At 36.0% G+C, this 20,478-nt stretch overlaps 1 protein-coding gene across 1 annotated transcript in view; it reads left to right on the top strand.

The window, feature by feature from the left end:
• Nucleotides 1-20,478, top strand: part of MPP7 (MAGUK p55 scaffold protein 7) — a 249,090-nt gene that overhangs the window by 159,582 nt on the left and 69,030 nt on the right. Inside the window, exons 4-6 of the mRNA XM_049777483.1 lie at nt 486-563; nt 3,821-3,901; nt 16,775-16,906. Of these exons, the coding sequence (XP_049633440.1) occupies nt 486-563; nt 3,821-3,901; nt 16,775-16,906 (291 nt within the window). The remainder of the gene's footprint in view (nt 1-485; nt 564-3,820; nt 3,902-16,774; nt 16,907-20,478) is intronic.

Below are 20,478 nucleotides of genomic sequence, written 5' to 3'. Positions count from 1 at the left end.
GTACTTCGGGGAGGTGTCGGTGGGCTGTGGGCACTGGCCAGACCGTGCTGCCAGCTGCCACCTTTGGGGAGTTTCCCACACATCAAATTTCCAGAAAGTGGGAGCTTATCACCTTGCTTTAATCATAATTTGTGTTTAGCAAGGACATAAATTATAACCAATACCTCAAGAAGCAAAGCAATGTTTTAGAAGGGAAAGATTTGACAAAGCTAATGTTTATTTGGGGTGGGAAAGCAAGGTTTTGTTTTTATGTGGGTTCTCCTGAGGTGGTTTTTATTTTTCCTATTTGACTTCGTTCTATAAATACTGCACCGCAGTAATAGTTGAATATGTTATACATCCATATCAGCCCATGGTTTATAGAAGTGCTTTTCTGTTGAGAATGTTCAATGGGCCAGTTTCTATTTACAATGATAAGGCTATTGACTTCTCAAATATTTTGCCAGTAGGTAGACCTAAATTGTTTTTTTTTTCTTTCTTCCCAGATTCATGAAAAACTGCACTATTATGAGAAGCAAAATCCAGTGCCTTTCCTCCAGGCTGCTGTGGCCTTGGCCGATGACGTAAGTGTCCTTTTTGAGCTTGTGGGGCACAGGGAGCTCATCCTGGTCCAGACAGATGCGTGCGGGCCTCTGAGTAAAAACCAAAAGAAGTTGCAAATGTTTCCAAAAAGGGCTGTCATCACTGAGTTTACACTGATATTATGGTGATTTTCATTCACTTTCCTGTTCTCTCCTTTTTGCACGTAGTTACCCTCTTGTTTTAACTTGGTAACTACGTAATAGAAAATTTAGGCAGTAACTCTTTGGGGAGAGAGAGAAGCTGTCAGCTCTTTAGTGTTCTGAGAAAGGCACAGACAAGAGGAATGCTTTGGAGAAATAAAGAAAAATGAGATAGCTCTATTGCTGACAGTACTAAAAAATGACAGTTACTAGTACAAGAATGAGGCATATGAAAGACATAAAAAGACAAAGTTGTTTTGAAATGAATTATAAAGCATCGTAATGATTTATGGGTATTAGACTTTTCCAAATTACCTTCATAACCAAAAAATAAATTTTAGAAGCAGTTGGCATTGATGGAGTAGTTAATTTCCTGTGGCTATAATTTTATTTTAAATCGGGGGAGGGAACTAACTTGCTGTTTGTTACTGTTAACTTTTGGATTTGCATGAATTGAGAGCACACCTGGATAAACTATAAGGACACTAAGCTAGACCCTGAGAAATAGGTTTAGTGTGAATGCTGGTTTTAGTGATACACTGGAGCTTTATTGTTTTTCATTTTGCTTTTTAGTTTTTTATTTTATGACAAACTATAGTTCAGTTGAGTAAGCGATTAGAGCCATCGTATTTTAAACTTGAGCATCTTCAGTTGATTTTTAAACATATTTTATATGCTAATTTAGAAAATACATTTATATATATATGTTATATTTTAAAAACTCTACCTTAGTTGCCACTTGGTCTGTTTACAATATTTCTCCTGTTTTCATTTATAGTATAAGGATGTTTTGATACATATTTTTAAGGAGTTTAACTTTGGTTTATCAAACAAAAGCATTTTAAAGGAAAGGTGTAGGTATTGTTCCAATAAATCACACTTAAAGCCTGATTCATAAACGGGGGAAGTAAGTAAGGAGGTAGGGCTCTTGCCTTATGTAGAGCCAACCTGGGTACTGGTACTCTACTTGGTATCTAAAGTCCACAGGATTGGTCCCTGGGCACTGAGCCAGGAGTAATTCTGACAGTTATGCCCCTCCCCCACAAAAAGCCCACGTTATTCTTAAAAACAAGCTCTTTAAACATTTTATTATTGCGGGCTAGAAGATATTTTGATTTTAAACCGATGTAATGAGGACCCAAACACATTGCAATACGTTGATTTCTTTTTTTTATTTGTATTTATTTTTGCTTTTCTTGGGCCACATGGGGCAGGCCTACTCTTAAAATTAGTTGACTTTTAAACAAGGCTGACTCTTAAGTTCTGTCCTCAGGAGTTACTCCTAGCAGTTCTTGATACCATATAAGGTGCTGAGAATTGAACAAGGGTTAGCTGTATGCAAGGCTAGGACCTTAAGCCTGCATTTTCTTTCTGGCCTCACAGTTTTAAAAACAAAAAACAAACAACAACAACAAAAAAAACCCTAGACATTTAAGATTACAGAGATAACTTAATTGGCCGATTGTATGCTTTGCACGCAAAAGGCCGATGTCAAATCCCCAGTACTGTGTGGTTGGTTCCCTGAACACTGCCAGAGTGACTCTCAGGCATGGAGCCAGGAGCCTAACTTCTTTTTTTTTTTTTTTTTTTTTTTTTTTTTTTTGTGGTTTTTGGGTCACACCCGGCAATGCTCAGGGGTTACTCCTGGCTCCATGCTCAGAAATTGCTCCTGGCAGGCACGGGGGACCATATGGGACGCTGGGATTCGAACTGATGACCTTCTTCATGAAAGGCAAACGTTTTACCTCCATGCTATCTCTCCGGCCCCAGGAGCCTAACTTCTGAGTACAGTAAGTCATGGTCCCAGTAACAAGAAAAATATAGCTAAAATAGATAATTATATAAATACGTGAAAATGTAGCATTCTAAAAAGTCATCAAGGAAAGGTATCTGTTTAGAAATTATATATCATGTAGCTAAAAGTTGTGTTCTTTTGAAAATTAGAATTTCATAGCCTTGGAAATAGTCAAAATATTTGAAAAAGCAAAAAACAATTTTTTGAAATGTTAAACTAGTGACTATTGATTTGATGATATATGTACAATTTATATAATACAACTCCCCTCTTATAGAGAAAAGTTTTATTCCAGGGATAAAAAAAATTATTTTTAGCTTACTAGGAAAAGCATATGGAAATTCCATGTGACATGGGTGTTTAAGAATAGATTTTAAATGTAAATATTTCTAATTCTGTGCTACATATATCCTAATTCTAATCCTTTATTCTATTTTTTTTTTTATTTTGCTTTTGGGCCATACCTAGTGATGATCAGGACTTATTCCTGACTCCCCACTTCAGGGATCACTCCTAGTGGAACAGGGTGTATACTGGGGGTATTTGGGGGTACCAGGGAGCAAATCTGTGTCAGCACCTTACAAGGCAAGCACAGAACTTGCTGTACTCTCTCCAACCTCCGCCCTTTTTTCTATTAGTTTTGTTTTTCTCAGAAAATTTGCTTATTGAACAATGAGTCACAAGTTTCAATCAATCCTTTCTTCACAACCAACAAGAAAAATTCTTGATGATTGTAATAGAGATAGTGAGCATTTTTGGTGCTAGAGAGGTTTTCATTCGGTTATAAGTTACTTTGTGATAAAGCTAGTTCATATTTAGAAGACTTACAGTCTCTGTAAGTAAGCATAAAAGTTTCAGACCATTTGCTCTACTAGAAGCTTTGTAGAGCTTGTTCTCTCCTAGCATACACAGCAAACTACTGTGGGTTTTTTGGAAACCCTGGGATTTCACCACCTCACTCAGAAGCTTTCTCTCTTCCCCCACAACATCAAACCTTGATCCAATCCTTGATACAAGTGGTCCTCTGTCTGCATGCAAAAGACCATTCTTTAAATGAAGTGCTGGGATTTGCGTTCCTTGCAATAAATCAGAGTGATATGGCTGATAGAATCCCTTGAGTTGGGATTCTCAACTCAGTCTGTGCTGGGATCTGGGTTACTTGAGGCCTTGGAAGAAGAGCAGTGATTGATAGTGTATTTTCTTTCATGCTGATGTCTGCTTAATCACTGGAAGGATTTTCTGTTGAGAGCTGCACTGATGCTTTTACTAAATGTTCTTTACGTCAACTTGATATTCTTTACAGCTGGCTGAAGAACTTCAGAACAAGCCATCAAGCAGTGAGATCAGAGAGCTGTTGAAACTTCTGTCAAAACCCAATGTGAAGGTGAGGACATGTTATACCAGTAGTAAATAAATACCTTCCAGAAGTGCTATTTTGAGCTGGATATTAATTTTGTTTTGAACAACAATTTTCAAGGAAATGCATTCCCAAACTATGCATGGCATTTAAATAGCCCAGATTCCTTTATGGGATCAACTTGAGCTTTAGGTAATATGGTGACATGGTACAAATTGGGGAAACTCAGAACTTAAATACTTATATCAAATGTAGAATCAAGATCATTTTCCTCCTAAAGGAAGTTAAGAGTCATAATAGTTGTTTGAGGTTGATTTTAATCTGAGAGTTGATGGTATTCTGATGTCCACAAATATATTTCTAAGACCTATGAAATCATATGGTCTGGTTCTGGTACATAATGGGATAGACATATAGATTTTCTGTGAATTGCCTGTAGTTTTGCCTATTTTGTGTAACCTGAAAATGAAGTTATAGCAAAATGGCTCTTGGCTAAAGGTTCCCTACTCCTGCCCTAGAATCATTTCAGCACTCATCTTTCTCCCAGTGTAATATGTCAGACCATTTTATAGACAGAGCAGAGCAATTTTCTGGTGTAATTTACTGGCACTATATTGGAAGGCAGATTTCAACTCTGATCTTTTCTCCCCAAATATTTTTCCTCCAAATGCTATGAGTCAAGGTAACATTTCAAAAATCTCCTACTATTAATTCAGAGGTCACTGATGTACTCAGTCCTCTAATTTAATACATTTGGTAATAGACATAAATACACTTGGTTTTAAATATTCTATGATCAAAATTATATACTATGTAAGTATAAAATTAAAGCAGTTCTAGTTTGAATTTATCATGAAGCTTGGGTAAAAAAATTGCACTTAGATGCTAAAACAGATTTGTTTCATCTTTCTTGAGAAAAATGTTTGGAACCATGCTGTATATATTAAATCCATATTAAAAATAAATATTAAATAAAAATGAATTGGAAGATTGTGTGGATTTTAATTTCTAATTCCTTTAATTAAATATAGCATGACTATATTGCAGTAAAGGGAACTGACTTTTAATTGATAAGAAGTTGACTATATTTTAGTTCTAAAAAGGATAAGGATCAGAGTTAACAGAAAATTTGCTGATAATATAGACGAAACGTTTGTGTTGTTTAAAAGTCTCGAGAAAGAAATTAAGGGCTGGAAGAAGCTCTGAAAAATATCTTGATTTGTTCTGAACACGAGAAGTTAATGTTGAGATTATTTAGAAGCTTATTAACACCTTTTTGAGAGAATTATGTTAGTGTGAGTACTGGAATTTGAAGGGGAATGTTTCTGACAATAGCAGCCAAAGTGCTAAGCTTCATGTCATGGGCTGATCCTTTTGGTCCTCATCTCTATTGTCTTTGGGTATTATTACTGTACTTTTATTTTTCTTAAATCCCACAGATGAGTGAGACTATTTTGTTTATTTCTTTCCCTCTGAATTATTTTACTCAACAATAATAGTCCCCATATCCAAACATGTTTAGACAAATATTGTGACTTCATTTTTTCCTAACAGCTGCATAGTGTTCCATTGTGTAAAATGTACCACACTTTCTTAACCACTCATCTGTTGTCAGGCATCTGGGTTGTTTCCAGATTTTAGCTATTGTAAATAGTGCTGCTATGAATATAGGAGTGCAGAAGGCATTATTGCATCGTGTTTTTTTGTGATCCTGGGGTAGGTATCCTCATTTTGTGATCCTAAGAGTACATTCTGGATCATATGAAAGCTCAATGTCCAATTTCTTAAAGAATATCCATATTGTTTTTTAGAAAGGCTGGACTACATGGCATTCCCACCAGCAGTGAATGAGAGTTCCTTTCTCCCCATGTCCATGCCAGCAGTGGTTTTTCTTGTTCTTTGTGATGATGCCAGTCTCTGTGGAATGAGATGATATTTCATTATTGTTTTAATTTGCATCTCCCTGATGATTAATGATGTGGAGCAGTTTCTCATGTGCCTTTTGGCCATCTGTATTTTTTTCTTTGAGGAAAAGTAGATAAATTGGTATATAATTATTCTTTTTTAATATATAAAATATTTAAGCACCAGAATTATAAGCATGATTATTATTTTTATTATAATACTTTATTTAATGGAAATATTTTAAGATTGCTATTCAATTGGATATATTTAATTCATAATACTGCAAGTAAACCTGTTATACCTCCAAAATAATACACTCATGATATATACAACTAAAGTATAATAGGAAAGAGATAATTGTATTCCTATATAGTTGAACATTTTGAAAAGATGTAAACATTTGGCAATTTCTAAATGTCACTGAAATCAGACCTTCATGTGTTTTTATAATTGTCTTTGCTTCCTCTGTGCTTTTTCCTCTGTGCCAGGATTTTTATATGTAAGTTATAGATAGAACTTTTCTTCATTTGAAGAAAAATGAAGACTGATGAAGGTGACAGGAGAAAGAGTGGACCAAAGAGAATTCTTGGAAATAGATGGAACAGTACACTGAAGTGTTTCCAAATCCACACTTGGTTTGGGTTGTAGGGGAGGAGGCCAAAGCAAACTTTCAGAGGCAGTGGCTTGTAAATTGAGACCTGAAGGTTGAATGTGAGGTCGTCGAAATAGGGAACAAGGAATAATAGGTAAATTGGAAATTAATATCGAATAGAAATATTTTAGGTAAGGTGAAATATATATATATGTTGAAGGTGAAGATCTAGAAATTATACTCTGTCAAATCTGAGGTTACCCTGTATGTCTAAATAGGAATTTGTGAAAAGAAAGATGCCAGATTTCAGAGCTGAGCAGTGGATCCTTTAATTAGGGTGTCTGTATGTCTAACTTGTCCTGCAAAGTCTGGTTAGGATCTGGTTAGTATTACTATAAAGAACCTCCTTTTTCATTTCACTTGTTTTGGATAGGTTGCAACAGCCACCACAACCGTGAACATATTTAAATTCTGTATTTCATCCGAACAACAATGAACAGTCAACTGAAACGATTGAATCAGACAACTGACAAGTATTATGAAATCCACAGAGCTCAGTGATGGAAGAGTGGTGGAAGGCAGGGGGAGTGGAATACTGAATGGAGGAGGGCCTACTAGGAGTCCATAGAAGTCATCCAAGTGAAGAATTCTTATGGCCCCTATGAAAGAGTAGAAGGGCTAAATGGAAAGAGAAGTGGATATAAGTTCAGTATATGGTGTTGAGATAATGGCTAATAAATGATAAGGCACTATATCATGGTGCTCTTTAATCTCTGTTCCAAAGACTAGGACCAATTTGCAGGTGTAAAAGGGTTGAAAATCACTAGTCTGCACCCTTAGTTAAAATTGTCCAGACACTGGACTACTCGGTAGGACAGGTATAAGGCTACAGGTATAAAAAGTTGGAAGAACACTGTTCTATTGAATGAAATTCATGTAGGTAGAAAGTTTAAGTGTAAAAAAATTAAGCTAAACCATGGGATTATAAAGAAAAGATGCATTCATATCATGATTCATATCATTGAGGATAAATGATAATGATGATAAAAGTATGTAGAAAAAGTTAATCATAGATGTGAGTGGTAGATGATTTTTATAAAGTGAGATAATTTAAGGTTTTCCAAAGTGACTTGATAGACTTGAAAATTATTTTTGATAATGCATTGTTGTATTTTTAGTTCAGACTGGAGAAATACAGAGGAAATAATATTCCCTACTACATTGCTTTATTAAGGAAAATAAAGCATAACTTCATGTGCTCAATGACTTTTTCATATTTTGTATTTCATTTTGTTTTCATATGCCTTTATTGGTTGTGATATCTTCCTTTATTGTATGTAACAGCTGTTACATGTTTTCCATTATAACTAGGATGATAGAATACCTACATATAATGAAAATGTATTGTTTATTAGTTTCATTTTATGAACTTTAATCATCACATTTTTTTTTACTTTTTTGTCACTTACATTTCTGTTGTTTGATCTTCTATTTAAACAGTACTTTAGTGCATCTCTTTGGATCACATAATTTTATTGGTCCAGTACATTGTTGGGTTAAAATTATTGCATATTTAAAAATTTGATAGTAGGGGCCGGAGAGATAGCATTTGCCTTTCATGCAGATGGATGGTGGTTTCAAATTCCGGCATCCCATATGGTCCCCTGTGCCTGCTAGGGGTTATTTCTGAGCATAGAGCCAGGAGTAACCCCTGAGCACTGCTGGGTGTGACCCAAAACAACAACAACAAAAAAATTGATAGTAATTCACCACTTGACCTTAGTAATACTCAGTTTCACTCAATATATGGTGCCCGAAACAGTCTTGTGAGAAAGTTTCTTTTCTTTTGTGCCTATGCAATAATAGGTGAATTCATAAATCCTGTTCAAGTAATGTTTTATTTTAGTTTTATTTGGTCACCATTACAATATATGTTATACCTTCCTTGTATAACTTTTTTGCCCTGGAGTCTTTAATAGTTCTAAATGACTTGTCATGATAATAGTATTATCCGAAAGCTGTGAAAAATTTAAAGATAACTACATTCTATAAATCTTAGTTGGGATAAGTGCTTGCCTCACATGTAGACTGCCAGGTTCAGTCTCTAACATCTCATATGACCCCTGAGCCCACCAGAAGTGATCCTTTAGCATAGTAAGCCCTATGCACAGCTAGGTGTGGCCAAAAAACAAGCAAACAAAACCCTGAAACAAGACAAAACTTTTAAATTGTCAGTTAGTATATACAAAACTCCAATACTTATTTCTCAGCAATCAAAGCTCAGTCTAATTGTTCAAATCCAAAGTCTCCGGGAAAAATAACAAATTATAAGGGAAAACCACACCTTGAACAAAGGGAAATGGTAATGAATAGGAAATGGTGTGAACAAATAAAAAAGCTTCCTGCAGTATTGGGAATAAGAAGAGCAATAATAATATTGATGACGTTTGGGGCACTGATGGGAAGATTTTGTATCTATAGAGATTTTGTTTCTAGGGAAGCTAAGAAAAATCACTAATAAACAATCAGTACTTGCAAGCATCAAATTGCTGCACTAAAGATAAATCAACCTTGGTGAGTCATAATCATTCTGTGCTTATTTTGATAGACATCAAAGTAACTCCTAGAACATGGTATTATAACTTGGTCAGAGAAAATTTGGTAGATTGTTCAAAGGCTTGAAAACAAAAATATTTTTAATTTTCCATCTTTCCAAAACATTCAGTTAGCAGAAATTACTCATAGCCTCACCATGCAGAATGAATGAGACATCATTAAAGCATGCTAAAAAGAAAAGTTAAGTGTCCTTCTGGAGAAATAAATCAATGTTATTTATACTTATGCATTGGACACTCAGTTCTGCGGACATGACAGTTACTTTGAACATAGAAGTAACACCAGGAGGTCAATTTCAGTGAGAGCTTGTGAAATGATGGGTCTAATATTCAATTTCCTACAGCTGTTTTTGACCAAAAGGTGAGCCCACCAGTAGTGGTGGGTACATATAGCATATGGAAACAAATTTTTCATTTAGGTGTTGTTTCTTGAAAAAAATATGTATACTGGAGAAGAATATCACCACAGTTAAAAAATATTTGTGTTAATAAAATGTGTTAATAAAAATGTTAATACTCAATAATATTCATAAAATATATAAATTATTAAATGTCTACAGCTCATAAAAGTATATATTTGGGGACAGAGAGGTAGAATACAAGGGTTAAGGCACTTATCTTATATGTGGCTGATCTCATTTTGAATCCTAGCACTTCATATGGTTTCCCAGCACAAAAAAGATCCCTGAGCACAGAGCCAAGAATAAGCCCTGGGCTCCACTGGATGTGGGTCCCTCCCTTGAAAGAGCATTTTTGGGAAATCTACATAGAAATGATAACAACTTAAGTATATGTGGCAGGGGTTCTTAGTATTGCTTATCAATTATAATGATTACTTTTTTTTTTTACAAACATGTTCATAAGCTATAATTCTTCCCATATATGAGAGTTAACCATAGATATATAGTGGGTGTTGCTGGTGAGGTGTTTTGTTTGTTGGTTTTTTTCTTTTTCTTTTCTTTTCTTTTTTTTTTTTTTTTTATTATGTACACCCGACAATGCTGAGAGGTTACTCCTGGCTCTGCACTCTGGAATTACTCCTGATGATGCTCAGGGAATGGTATGGAATGCTGAAGATCAAACTGAGGTCAGCCACAGACAAGCCAAGCACCCCACTGACTGCACTATTGCTATGGCTCCTTCTGATGTTTTTTATTTTTCTAAATAGATCTGTATTCTCATCTCCTGTCATATTTTCCCTGTTTGAGAAACTTCATGTAGCTTTTTTTGGTTATGCAATATAAAATATTTTTGTGCCAGTATTTTGTTATGCAGTTTGCTGGATTCTTTTCTTTTTTTTTTTTGGTATGTCTTCTGACAGACTTCAGTATCCCTTTATTTATGTGTTTTTTATTTTGTTTTGGGGCCATACCCAGCAGTGTTTGGGGCTTATTCCTGCCTCATTCATGGTAGGATTCATAAGGGACCATATGGGCTACCAGGGATGGAACTCTGACCAGATACATGGAAGGAGAATGCCCTACCTACTGTACTATCCTTTATTTCTAAAAGTATTTTTTCTGTTTCAGTATTTTAAGTCGACAGTATTTTTCTCTGAGTATTTTTTTAAATGTTTCTCTTGACTGGCTTACATTGTTTCTTATGTGAAGCATGCGGTCATATATTCAGTCTTTTTCTTTTATGTATAACATGATCCATATCTGTTCAGATGATTTTAACATTTTCATCATTATAAACACATTGCTAGTAATTCTATAGTTTGTTTTTATTTTTGTGTTTGAATATACTGAGCTTCTAAATGGTGTGATTGTATTATTTTTCACAATTTGGTGTGTTCTATATGTAAATGTTTTAGCACTCCTGCCTTTGAGATGTCTATTGTATATAACTGTGTTTGTGAAATTCCATTGAATTTTTCTATAGTTCACTTCCCTTTTTTCTTTTGGTCTTGGAGGACCCACATGCAGCATGCTTAGGGCTTACTCCTGGCTCTGCACTCAGGAATCACTCCTTGTGGGGCTTTGGAAACCATGTAGGGCTTCTAGGATCTAATTTGTTCTGCCACATGCAAGAAAAGCACCATGCCACTGTACTATCACCCTGCCCATATTCAGTGTTCTGTTCCTATGTTTTCACTATATATTTTCCCTTTGTGTTAAACTTTATAGAGTCTATATTGCTTCATCTTCAGTTTAAGCTTTTTCCTCTACCATGTCAGGTCTGTATTAATCTTATTCCATATACTTTCTTCTATTTTATACACCTGTTTTAATCTCTAGAAGTTTGAGTCCAACCATTTTCCATATGCCAAATATTCTTTAATGTATCCCAAGACTAATATTAAAACTCTTAGTTTTTTGAAAACTTAGAATATAGTTATAATAACTTTTATGATCTCTAGTTTTTATGATTTTTATGTTCTCCAATTTTAAGGTTTGGTTCTGTGTCATTTTTCTGAATGATTTAGGATTTGGCTTTCTTGCAGATTACCAAAGCTAAGTCTGTGTAACCTCTTCCTTTTCTTGATTTCTTCCATGTTCACGTCTGTCCCTAGACCACTGTGGATTCCCATCTTCCTTTGGAGAGAACTCTGGGTTCAGTGCAGTTCCTTCTTGCCCTGCACAAAGGAAGCTGGGACAGTCATAGATATGGCTCATAATTGCTTCCTGTCACTCACTATTCATGGTCCTTCTTGTCTGATTCCAGTAACTTTGAAAATTATCGTCTCACTTTCCTTGTTTCATTTTATATTGGCCAATCTTTTGTTTTATTAAGATATATGTATGTATGTATGTATGTATGTATGTATGTATGTATGTATGTATGTATGTTGGAAGGCAGGGCACCACAGTTTTTACTGGTGGTTTTTTTAAATGGACTGGTTTGGTGCCTATAATTAAACTCAGGACTTCTGATATACAAAGCAAGTGGTATACTACCAGGCTGCACCCCTAGCCCCTCAAAAGCTTTTGTAGGGTACTTTTGTAGGATATATAATTCCCAGCTGGCTGGTTTTTTTCTAAGCAAGTTCAAAATATTTTAACTGTGTTTTAGTTTTCTTTGCTGGTAACAGTCCACTCATTTGTTACTTTCTGATTTCTTTTTCTCTGATATTTTTATTTTATTTTTATGTTTTTATTGGGGTTGGGTTGGGCCACACTGGTGATGCTCAGAGGTTACTCCTGGCTATGTGCTCAGAAATTGCTCCTGGCTTGGGGACCATATGGTACGCTGGGGGATCGAATCACAGTTTGTCCTAGGCTAGCGCATACAAGGCAAATGCCCTCCCGCTGTGCCACTGCTCTGGCCCCTCTCTGATATTTTTAGTATCTTTTCTCTGACATTGACTTTCTATAGTTTTTCTTATATATCTAAACTGACATATTTAAACCTTAGTATTTCTCTTGTTTCACTGTTTTCTAATAAATATATTGGACTTTTATAATCTTCAGGATGATTTTAATTCTCAAAAATCTGTGACTATGATCTCTTCAAATATTTTATTAACTGCTGCTCATTTCTCTCTCTGCTCGCCTTGAATACAAAAAGTACCAACCATCAACCATATAGGGAACATCTTAATTAGGCTTATTATAATTATGATATTGTGTTGATTCAAAAATACTAATAAGAAAACGATAGAGTAGGCTACCAAATAAGAAAATGTATATGTAGTGCAAGATTAGTTTCAGCATATTGTAAATAATTCCTAGAAATCAAGAAGAGAAAGATATTTTATTTAAAAAATATTGCTTCTACTCAGTTTTGTTGTCAGCATTATAGCAGTCTACACAAGCTTTTTATGTGGGAAAGAGAGGATGGGGCACCAAAATTGGCAATGATCTGGTGTTGTTCTTGGCTTCTAACTAGATGATTTCTCCAGGTGATCCTCATGGGACTTTATAGTGCTGGGTATCTAACCTGGACCTCCTGCGTGTGAATCATGTTGAGAGCTAGCTCAATGAACTGTCTTTCTTTCTTGATTCTAGCTTTCTGGGTGGTTTTGTTTTTGGTCTTGCTAGTTTTGATTTGGTTTTCTGGGCCCTACCCAGCAATGCTTAAGAGCAAGATGGGGTGTTAGGTACTAAAGTATTGAATTCAGATTGACTGTATGCAAGTCTGGCATTATACCTGTTACACTATCTCTTCAGTCCTCACTCCCTAACTTCTTAAACTATAGGTTGCAACCCCATGTGGAGTCATGTAACTGAATATGAGAGTTGCTTTAAAGTAAATTTTTAATGAATTTATGCTTCATTTGTGTGTTTTTTAAAAAGATAACTATGTATTGGAAGATGTATAAAAATTTCTCAGGTAAAAAAAGTAAATCAAATGGAAAAAGTGAAGAAGCTCAGGCTTCAATAATAGAATGAGCACAAGTATGCTGCAGTCACATTTCATTTACAAATGGGCAACAGGTATTTTTGGGTGGTGGGATGATGTTGGAATTTTGATAATGGTTGTGATGACTCTGACATTTAGAGGTGTAATACCATGCCTCAGAAATTCTGTAGGATAAATAAATGAAAACATCACATAGAACACTAAAAGACAATTTCACTTACAGAAACATATTGTGTTGTTTTTTAACCTGTCATCTCAATCAGAAAGACCATAACTAATTTTAGAATTGAGTGTATTTTAGAATTTTAGAATTTAGAATTTTAGTGTATTTTGGAAGTACTTAACAGGATAGTTATAGGATAAGAATATAGAAAAAAAGAGAAACTTTAAAGTCAGTAGTCAGGCTTGAGTAATTTATGAGTTGTGTGATCTCAGAGAACAAATTTGTTGAAAGTTTATAACCTGTTGCCTTCCAGTGTGGTCATCTTCGGCCACTAATGAGAATGTATCAGTGTTTTGTAGAGTTTTAGCACCGTATCAGTCATGACAAGAAATACTTTTATTATTTTATATGCAGAATTTGCTTAAATTACCCAAACATGGGCAGATAGACCTTGCATATGGTCAATCCAGGCTTGATCTCCTGTATCCCAAATAGTCCCCTGGGCCTTGCCAGAATGATCTCTGAATGTAGAATGAGGAGTAAGCCCTGAGCACTGCTGCTGAGTATGGCCTTCTACCCCCACCCCAAAATAAAAAAAATCAAAAGGACAAAAAAAGTCCCAAATATTTAAAAAGTGAGAAAATATAAAAATTTCATGACTTCATCTTCCAAATATTTAAAAAGTGAGAAAATATAAAAATTTCATGACTTCATCTTTCCTGATAGCTGCATAGTATTCCATTGTGTTTATGTACCACAGTTTATTTAGCCATCATCTGTTGTTGGACATCTGGGTTGTTTCCAGATTCTGGCTATTGTAAATAGAGCTGCATGTAGAGGACATTGGTGAAATTTGCCTATACATGGATGGGCATGGAAACTATTACACTGAGTGAAATGAGTCAGAGAGAGAAAGATAAACACAGAATAGTCTCACTCATCTGTGTTATTTAAAAAATAAAAGATAGTGGTGCTGGAGAGATAGCATGGAGCCTATTTGCCTTGCATGCAGAAGGATGGTGGTTCGAATCCATATAGTCCCCTGAGCCTGCCAGGAGCGATTTCTGAGTGTAGAGCCAGGAGTAACCCCTGAGCGCTGCCAGGTATGACCCAAAAAACAAAATAAATAAATAAATAAATAAATAAATAAATAAATAAATAAATAAATAAAAGATAGTATGCTAATAATACCCAGAGACAATAGAGTTGAGATTTGGAAGGATCAGTTCATGATATGAAGCTTACCATAAAGATTAGTGAGTACAAGTAGAGTAATAGCTACACCAACAACTATCTTGACAATGGTAGTGAGTGAGAGAAATAGAATGCCTGTCTTGAAGACAGGCAGGGAGTGGGGGAGGAGGAGGATATGGACATTGGTGGCAGGAAGGGAGGTGGTGTACTTTTTATGACTGAAACCCAACTACAAACAAGTTTGTAAACATGATGCCTGAATAAATATATCAAAAAGTGAAAAGAAATAAAATTGCACTATGAATTCTTAATTATAAAGAAAATTACATGAACAATAAAATCTCATCTTTATTACCTCTTTACAAAAAAGAAACTATCTGCCATTGGTCTAAAGGCATAAAAAATGGTGAATAAACAGAAGACTGAGAATTCATCACATATATGAACCAGTTATGTTCTTTTGGTAGCAGTAGGAAAGAAATGTTATGAAATGGACTTTAAAAACAAAGTCCTGGGGCCGGAGAGATAGCATGGAGGTAAGGCGTTTGCCTTTCATGCAGAAGGACGGTGGTTCGAATCCAGGCATCCCATATAGTCCCTGTGCCTGCCATTGGCAATTTCTGAGCCTAGAGCCAGAAGTAACCCCTGAGCACTGCCAGGTGTGACCCAAAAATCAAAAAAAAAAAAAAAAAAAAAAGTCCTTTGGGCCTGACTATCAAAGAAGCATGTTGCAGCATCTGACTTTGGCCACCATTTGAGGGGTTGGGACTGATTTACAGACCTGCCTTCTTGGATATTGGCTAAAATCTAATTCAAAGTGGATCTAATATTAATGAATATTAAAGTGGAGCCTGATATATCTAATTATAATGCCTTCTGATTTTCCTAGGGTTCTAGAGAATTCTGTTCTGTAGGTTATAAAAAGGAGAAATAAATGTTTTAAGAGAAAAGTCCCAAGATAAACAGTTTCCCCTTGTGCTCAGAGACCTGCACAAAGACATGAAAGTCATCCCCTCCCCCCCACAATGTCAGCCACTTCCATTAGAAATTCTCCTGTCTGGGGTCAAAGAGGTAGCACAACAGTAGGGCCTTTGCCTTGAATGTGTCCTACTCCGGAGGGACCCGGTTTGATTCCGGGCATCCCATATAGTCCTCTGAGCCTGCCAGGAGCGATTTCTGAGCACAGAGCCAGGATTAACCCCTGAGCACCGCCGGATATAGCCCAAACCTAATCAATCAATCAATTAAGTTTAAGAAAACAAGAAATTCTTCTGTCTTCCCTTATCAGTAGGAACCAGCCAGATTTGACTGCACATTCTAATTTACCGGAAAATGGAATAACTGGAAGTGGAGAGTTATCAGTGAATTGTAATCTAGAATCTCCATCGTGTTCTTTGAACTTTTTTCTTTGGTTTCTCGGCCATACCCGGTGACACTCAAGCGTACTCCTGGCTATGTGCTCAGAAATCGCTCCTGGCTTGGGGGACCATATGAGACGCCGGAGTATCAAACCGCGGTCAATCCTAGGCTATGGCGCGCAAGGCAGACCCTTACCACTTGCGCCACCACTTTGGCCCTGTGTTCTTTGAACTTTTAACATCTTTTTATTTTTTACCCCTTATACATTTCCCTTTAGATTGCAAAATGTTTCTGTAATCTGTGTGTTTATTGCTAAATTGAGAGTCGGCCACAGCTATAATAGGTAATAGCCTCCCATCCATGATGGTCTTATTAAAATCATCGAAGGTCATTTGAACAGAAGTGTGAAGTTTTACAAAGAACAGGTCAGCATACCCAAATGATTTTATCAAAGCATGATGTCAGAAGTATTGCCTCATATCTGGGTTGATCCCCATCAGCCTTTATACTTTGCCCACTTTCTTCACCAACTTTATATAACTCCAAGCTCAAGTCAGTAAAGTAAGATAGTTTGGGAACAAGCCTGTTATGGTCTCAGTTGCTGGGAATATACCCTTATGTTTTCCCACCAGCCTTATCTATCCAGTGTCTTTGGTGATATTTATGTCAAAATTGTAACATTTTTATTTTCTTGATGGTTTGTGTTTGGGGTTTCATGTTTATATGACACTTTTTTTTTTTTTTTTACCAACCTTTGGTTTTGATAGGCTTTGCTTTCTGTACATGATTCTGTGGCTCAGAAGAATTATGGTCCTGTGTTGCCTCCTATGCCTGATGATATTGATGAAGAGGAAGACTCAGTGAAAATCATTCGTCTGGTGAAAAATAGAGAACCACTGGTGAGTTTAGTTTTATATCTTTTATATCTGAGCTGATATAATTAAAGCCAAATATAATACATATATCTTCTGTTTTCTAAAATATACTTCCTCTGTGCCCCCCAATTTTGAAATAAATTAAATAATTGTATTAAAAATGGAATGTAAAGGGGCTGGAGAGATGATAGTACAGCAGTTAGTGCATTTGCCTTGCACAAGGCTGATCTGAGTTCAATCCCTCAAGACCCCATATGGTTAACTGAGTCAGTCTACCAGGAGTGATTTTTAATTACAGTCAGGAGTAAGATTTGAATAAGGCTTCAGCACTGCCGGGTATGGCTCTCCCCCAAAAAATAATTTAGAAAAATGAAGCAAATAAAAATGTCAGGCATTTTATTTTTAAAAAGCAAATTTAAAATATATATATATAAAATATATAACATGTTAACATTTTTAAAAACACCAGTCAGCTAATTTGAAACTAAATTGTGCCACTGGAAATTATTTAGGAAAAAAAAAAAACCCAAACCCTGATTTTAAAATAAGTGAGAAATTAATCACCTAGTATTTAAAATGTATGCATAAGCATTTATTTTAACACCAGGATTTATTCAGTAATAAATTATATCAGGGAGCTTATGGTTATATTCCACCATAATAAAAGAGTTTGTGCCTCTACCACGAAAAGAGTTTGTGCCTCATATATATATATTAAGTGTGATGTTGCCTTGTATAACCATCTAAACTTTTCCTGACAAGGATCTTGGAATGAGGAAATTACCCTGGATTATCTAGTGGTCCAATGTAATCATAGTAGAGTCAGAGACGGAAGCACAAAGTTCAGAGTCATAGAAGGAGATATAAAGTTCAAAACACAAGTTGAGGTAAGGACTCATAACCTATGTAATGCTAGAAGTTTCTAGAAACTAGAGAAGGCAATGACCAGAGTCCTAGAAACCCCAGAAAAAAATGCAGTCCTGCTTATACCTTGAATTTTAGAGCCATAACACCATTTTGGAAGAGGACTGTGAAATAACAAATCTTTGTTGTTTTAGATCTCTAAAATTGAGGTTATTTGAGCAGTGATAGGAAATGAATGGGCAGAGTATTCATACTTTATAAATTTGTATGCAAAAGAAAAATTTCATAATCTAGTAATTGATTTTAAATATATTCTAATGTTTTTGCAATCTTTATGCAAATATCAGTTGCTAGTACAGTGATTTCTGGCACTGTGTTAAATATCTTTATTCTCTGGTATCTTTATTCTCTTAGAGTAGGAAACTGATCATGAGAAACTAATATAATTTGTAGTAGCTTTAAAACCAAATTTGACTATGCCTTCAATACTGTTTTCCTGTTTGTTGCTATATCATGTGTTATGATTTGGTGATTTCAATCTTGCTTAAGGACAACTTTGTTTGCTGATGACATTTTTACTCATACAAATATACAGATAATTTTTGTCTTATGTAAAGATTTTTTTAAGCCTTTAAAGTTCATTCTTTGATATTCTAGGGCTCCTTCCATTCTTTTTTCTTTTTTTCTTTTTTTTTAATTTTTATTTTTGTTTTGTTTTTGGGCCACACCCGGTGATGCTCAGGGGTTACTCCTGGATATGCGCTCAGAAGTCGCTCCTGGCTTGGGGGACCATATGGGACACCAGGGGATCGAACCGCGGTCTGTCCTAGGCTAGCACTGGCAAGGCTGACACCTTACCTCTAGTGCCACCGCCCGGCCCCGGCTCCTTCCATACTTGAATTAGATTGTTTAGGTTGTAAATTCATGCTGTTTACTTGTATTTATAATTCTACTGGTAACCAAAATAGCTGTTGATTTTTTTTTGTTTTGTTTTGTTTTGGGCCACACCCGGCGTTGCTCAGGGGTTACTCCTGGCTGTCTGCTCAGAAATAGCTCCTGGCAGCACGGGGGACCATATGGGACACCGGGATTCGAACCAACCACCTTTGGTCCTGGATCGGCTGCTTGCAAGGCAAACACCGCTGTGCTATCTCTCCAGGCCCCTATTTTTTATTATGGAGTGACATACATAGAATAAGGTGAATATACAAAAAGCTATCTCAGAAAAAAAAAAAAAGCTATCTCAGGAGCCTGCACCATTAATGCCTAGTTCTTAGTGGAGTCTGTGAATCTGTCAATAGAATTTGAGACATTTGGCATCTTGGGATCATTGAAAGATTATTTTGGGGACTTTATTGATTCATAAGTAATATTTCTTTGATCATGTTTTTTTCAGTAACAATAGTTCTTGTAGTGTTTTTCATCAGCTAATATTTGAATAGGTGCTAGTAACATTTAAGTTTCCTGCTTCCTAATCAAAAATATCCTCAAGATATTTGTCAGAGATGTTAGGTATGTACTCCACATCAGAGTTTTCCAGAAATTTTAATTGGTTCTATTTAATAGTTTAATTAATTTAGTTTAATTTTAATTTATTCTTTTGTGTGTGTGTGTGTGTGTGTGTGGTTTTTGGATCACACCCGGCAGTGCTCAGGGGTTATTCCTGGCTCCATGCTCAGAAATTGCTCCTGGCAGGCATGGGGGACCATATGGGATGCCGGGATTCAAACCGATGATCTTCTGCATGAAAGGCAAATGCCTTACCTCCATGCTATCTCTCCGGCCCCTAATTTTAATTTATTCTTAATAAAACATAAAATAAAGTATTATAGTGACTGAATATATCATTTAATTGTTGATACTTAATACAGAATGATTAAATTAGAATCTGAAGTAGGATGATGGCAAGAGGGATATATATTAGATTTGACAGAACTAAACTAATTTGGATCTATAGGGCAAAAGGAGAAGGCCAGAAGTACCAAGGGGGGCTGAGGCAGTAGTAAAGCAAATATGATGCTTGCCTTGCATGCGGCAAACCCAAGGTTTTATTATGGGTATCCCATAGCCTACCAGGAGTGACTTCTGAGTGAAGTACCAGGAGTAAATCCTGAGCACAGCTAGGTGTAGCTGTGTTGAGTATTGCCAGAATTGTCCCCAAGCACACCCCCACAAACTCTTCTTGGGAGGCTTTATAAAAATACATAAAGGACCAGTCCATTTGCTTTGCATGCCTGGCTCAATCTCCAACACTACATATGTTCAGGGATACCCTGAGTCTTACCAGGAATGAACTCTGAGCACAGAGCCAGGAGTAATCCCTGAGTATAGCTAAGAAACAGAAGTTCTAATTGGGGACAAGCTAGTACTCAAATTATTTGTAATTTCTGAAAAAGTACAAGTCTTCTTAAACATTTTTTAATAATGTTTAAACCTGGGGCCGGGCGGTGGCGCTGGAGGTAAGGTGCCTGCCTTGCCTGCGCTAGCCTAGGACGGACCGCGGTTCGATCCCCCGGTGTCCCATATGGTCCCCCAAGAAGCCAGGAGCAACTTCTGAGGGCATAGCCAGGAGTAACCCCTGAGCGTCACAGGGTGTGGCCCAAAAACCAAAACAAACAAAGAAACAAAGAAAAATAATGTTTAAACATTTTAAATGTTCAAATGTTAAATATTACATGTTTTAATATTGTTTTAACAATGCTTTAATATGTCAAATACTTGACATTACTTTT

The sequence above is a fragment of the Suncus etruscus genome, chromosome 7 (genome assembly GCF_024139225.1).
Source record: "Suncus etruscus isolate mSunEtr1 chromosome 7, mSunEtr1.pri.cur, whole genome shotgun sequence".
Classification (NCBI taxonomy): Eukaryota; Metazoa; Chordata; class Mammalia; order Eulipotyphla; family Soricidae; genus Suncus; species Suncus etruscus.
Note: the sequence above shows the minus strand (reverse complement) of the source record. Positions and strands in the feature narration are given on the sequence as shown.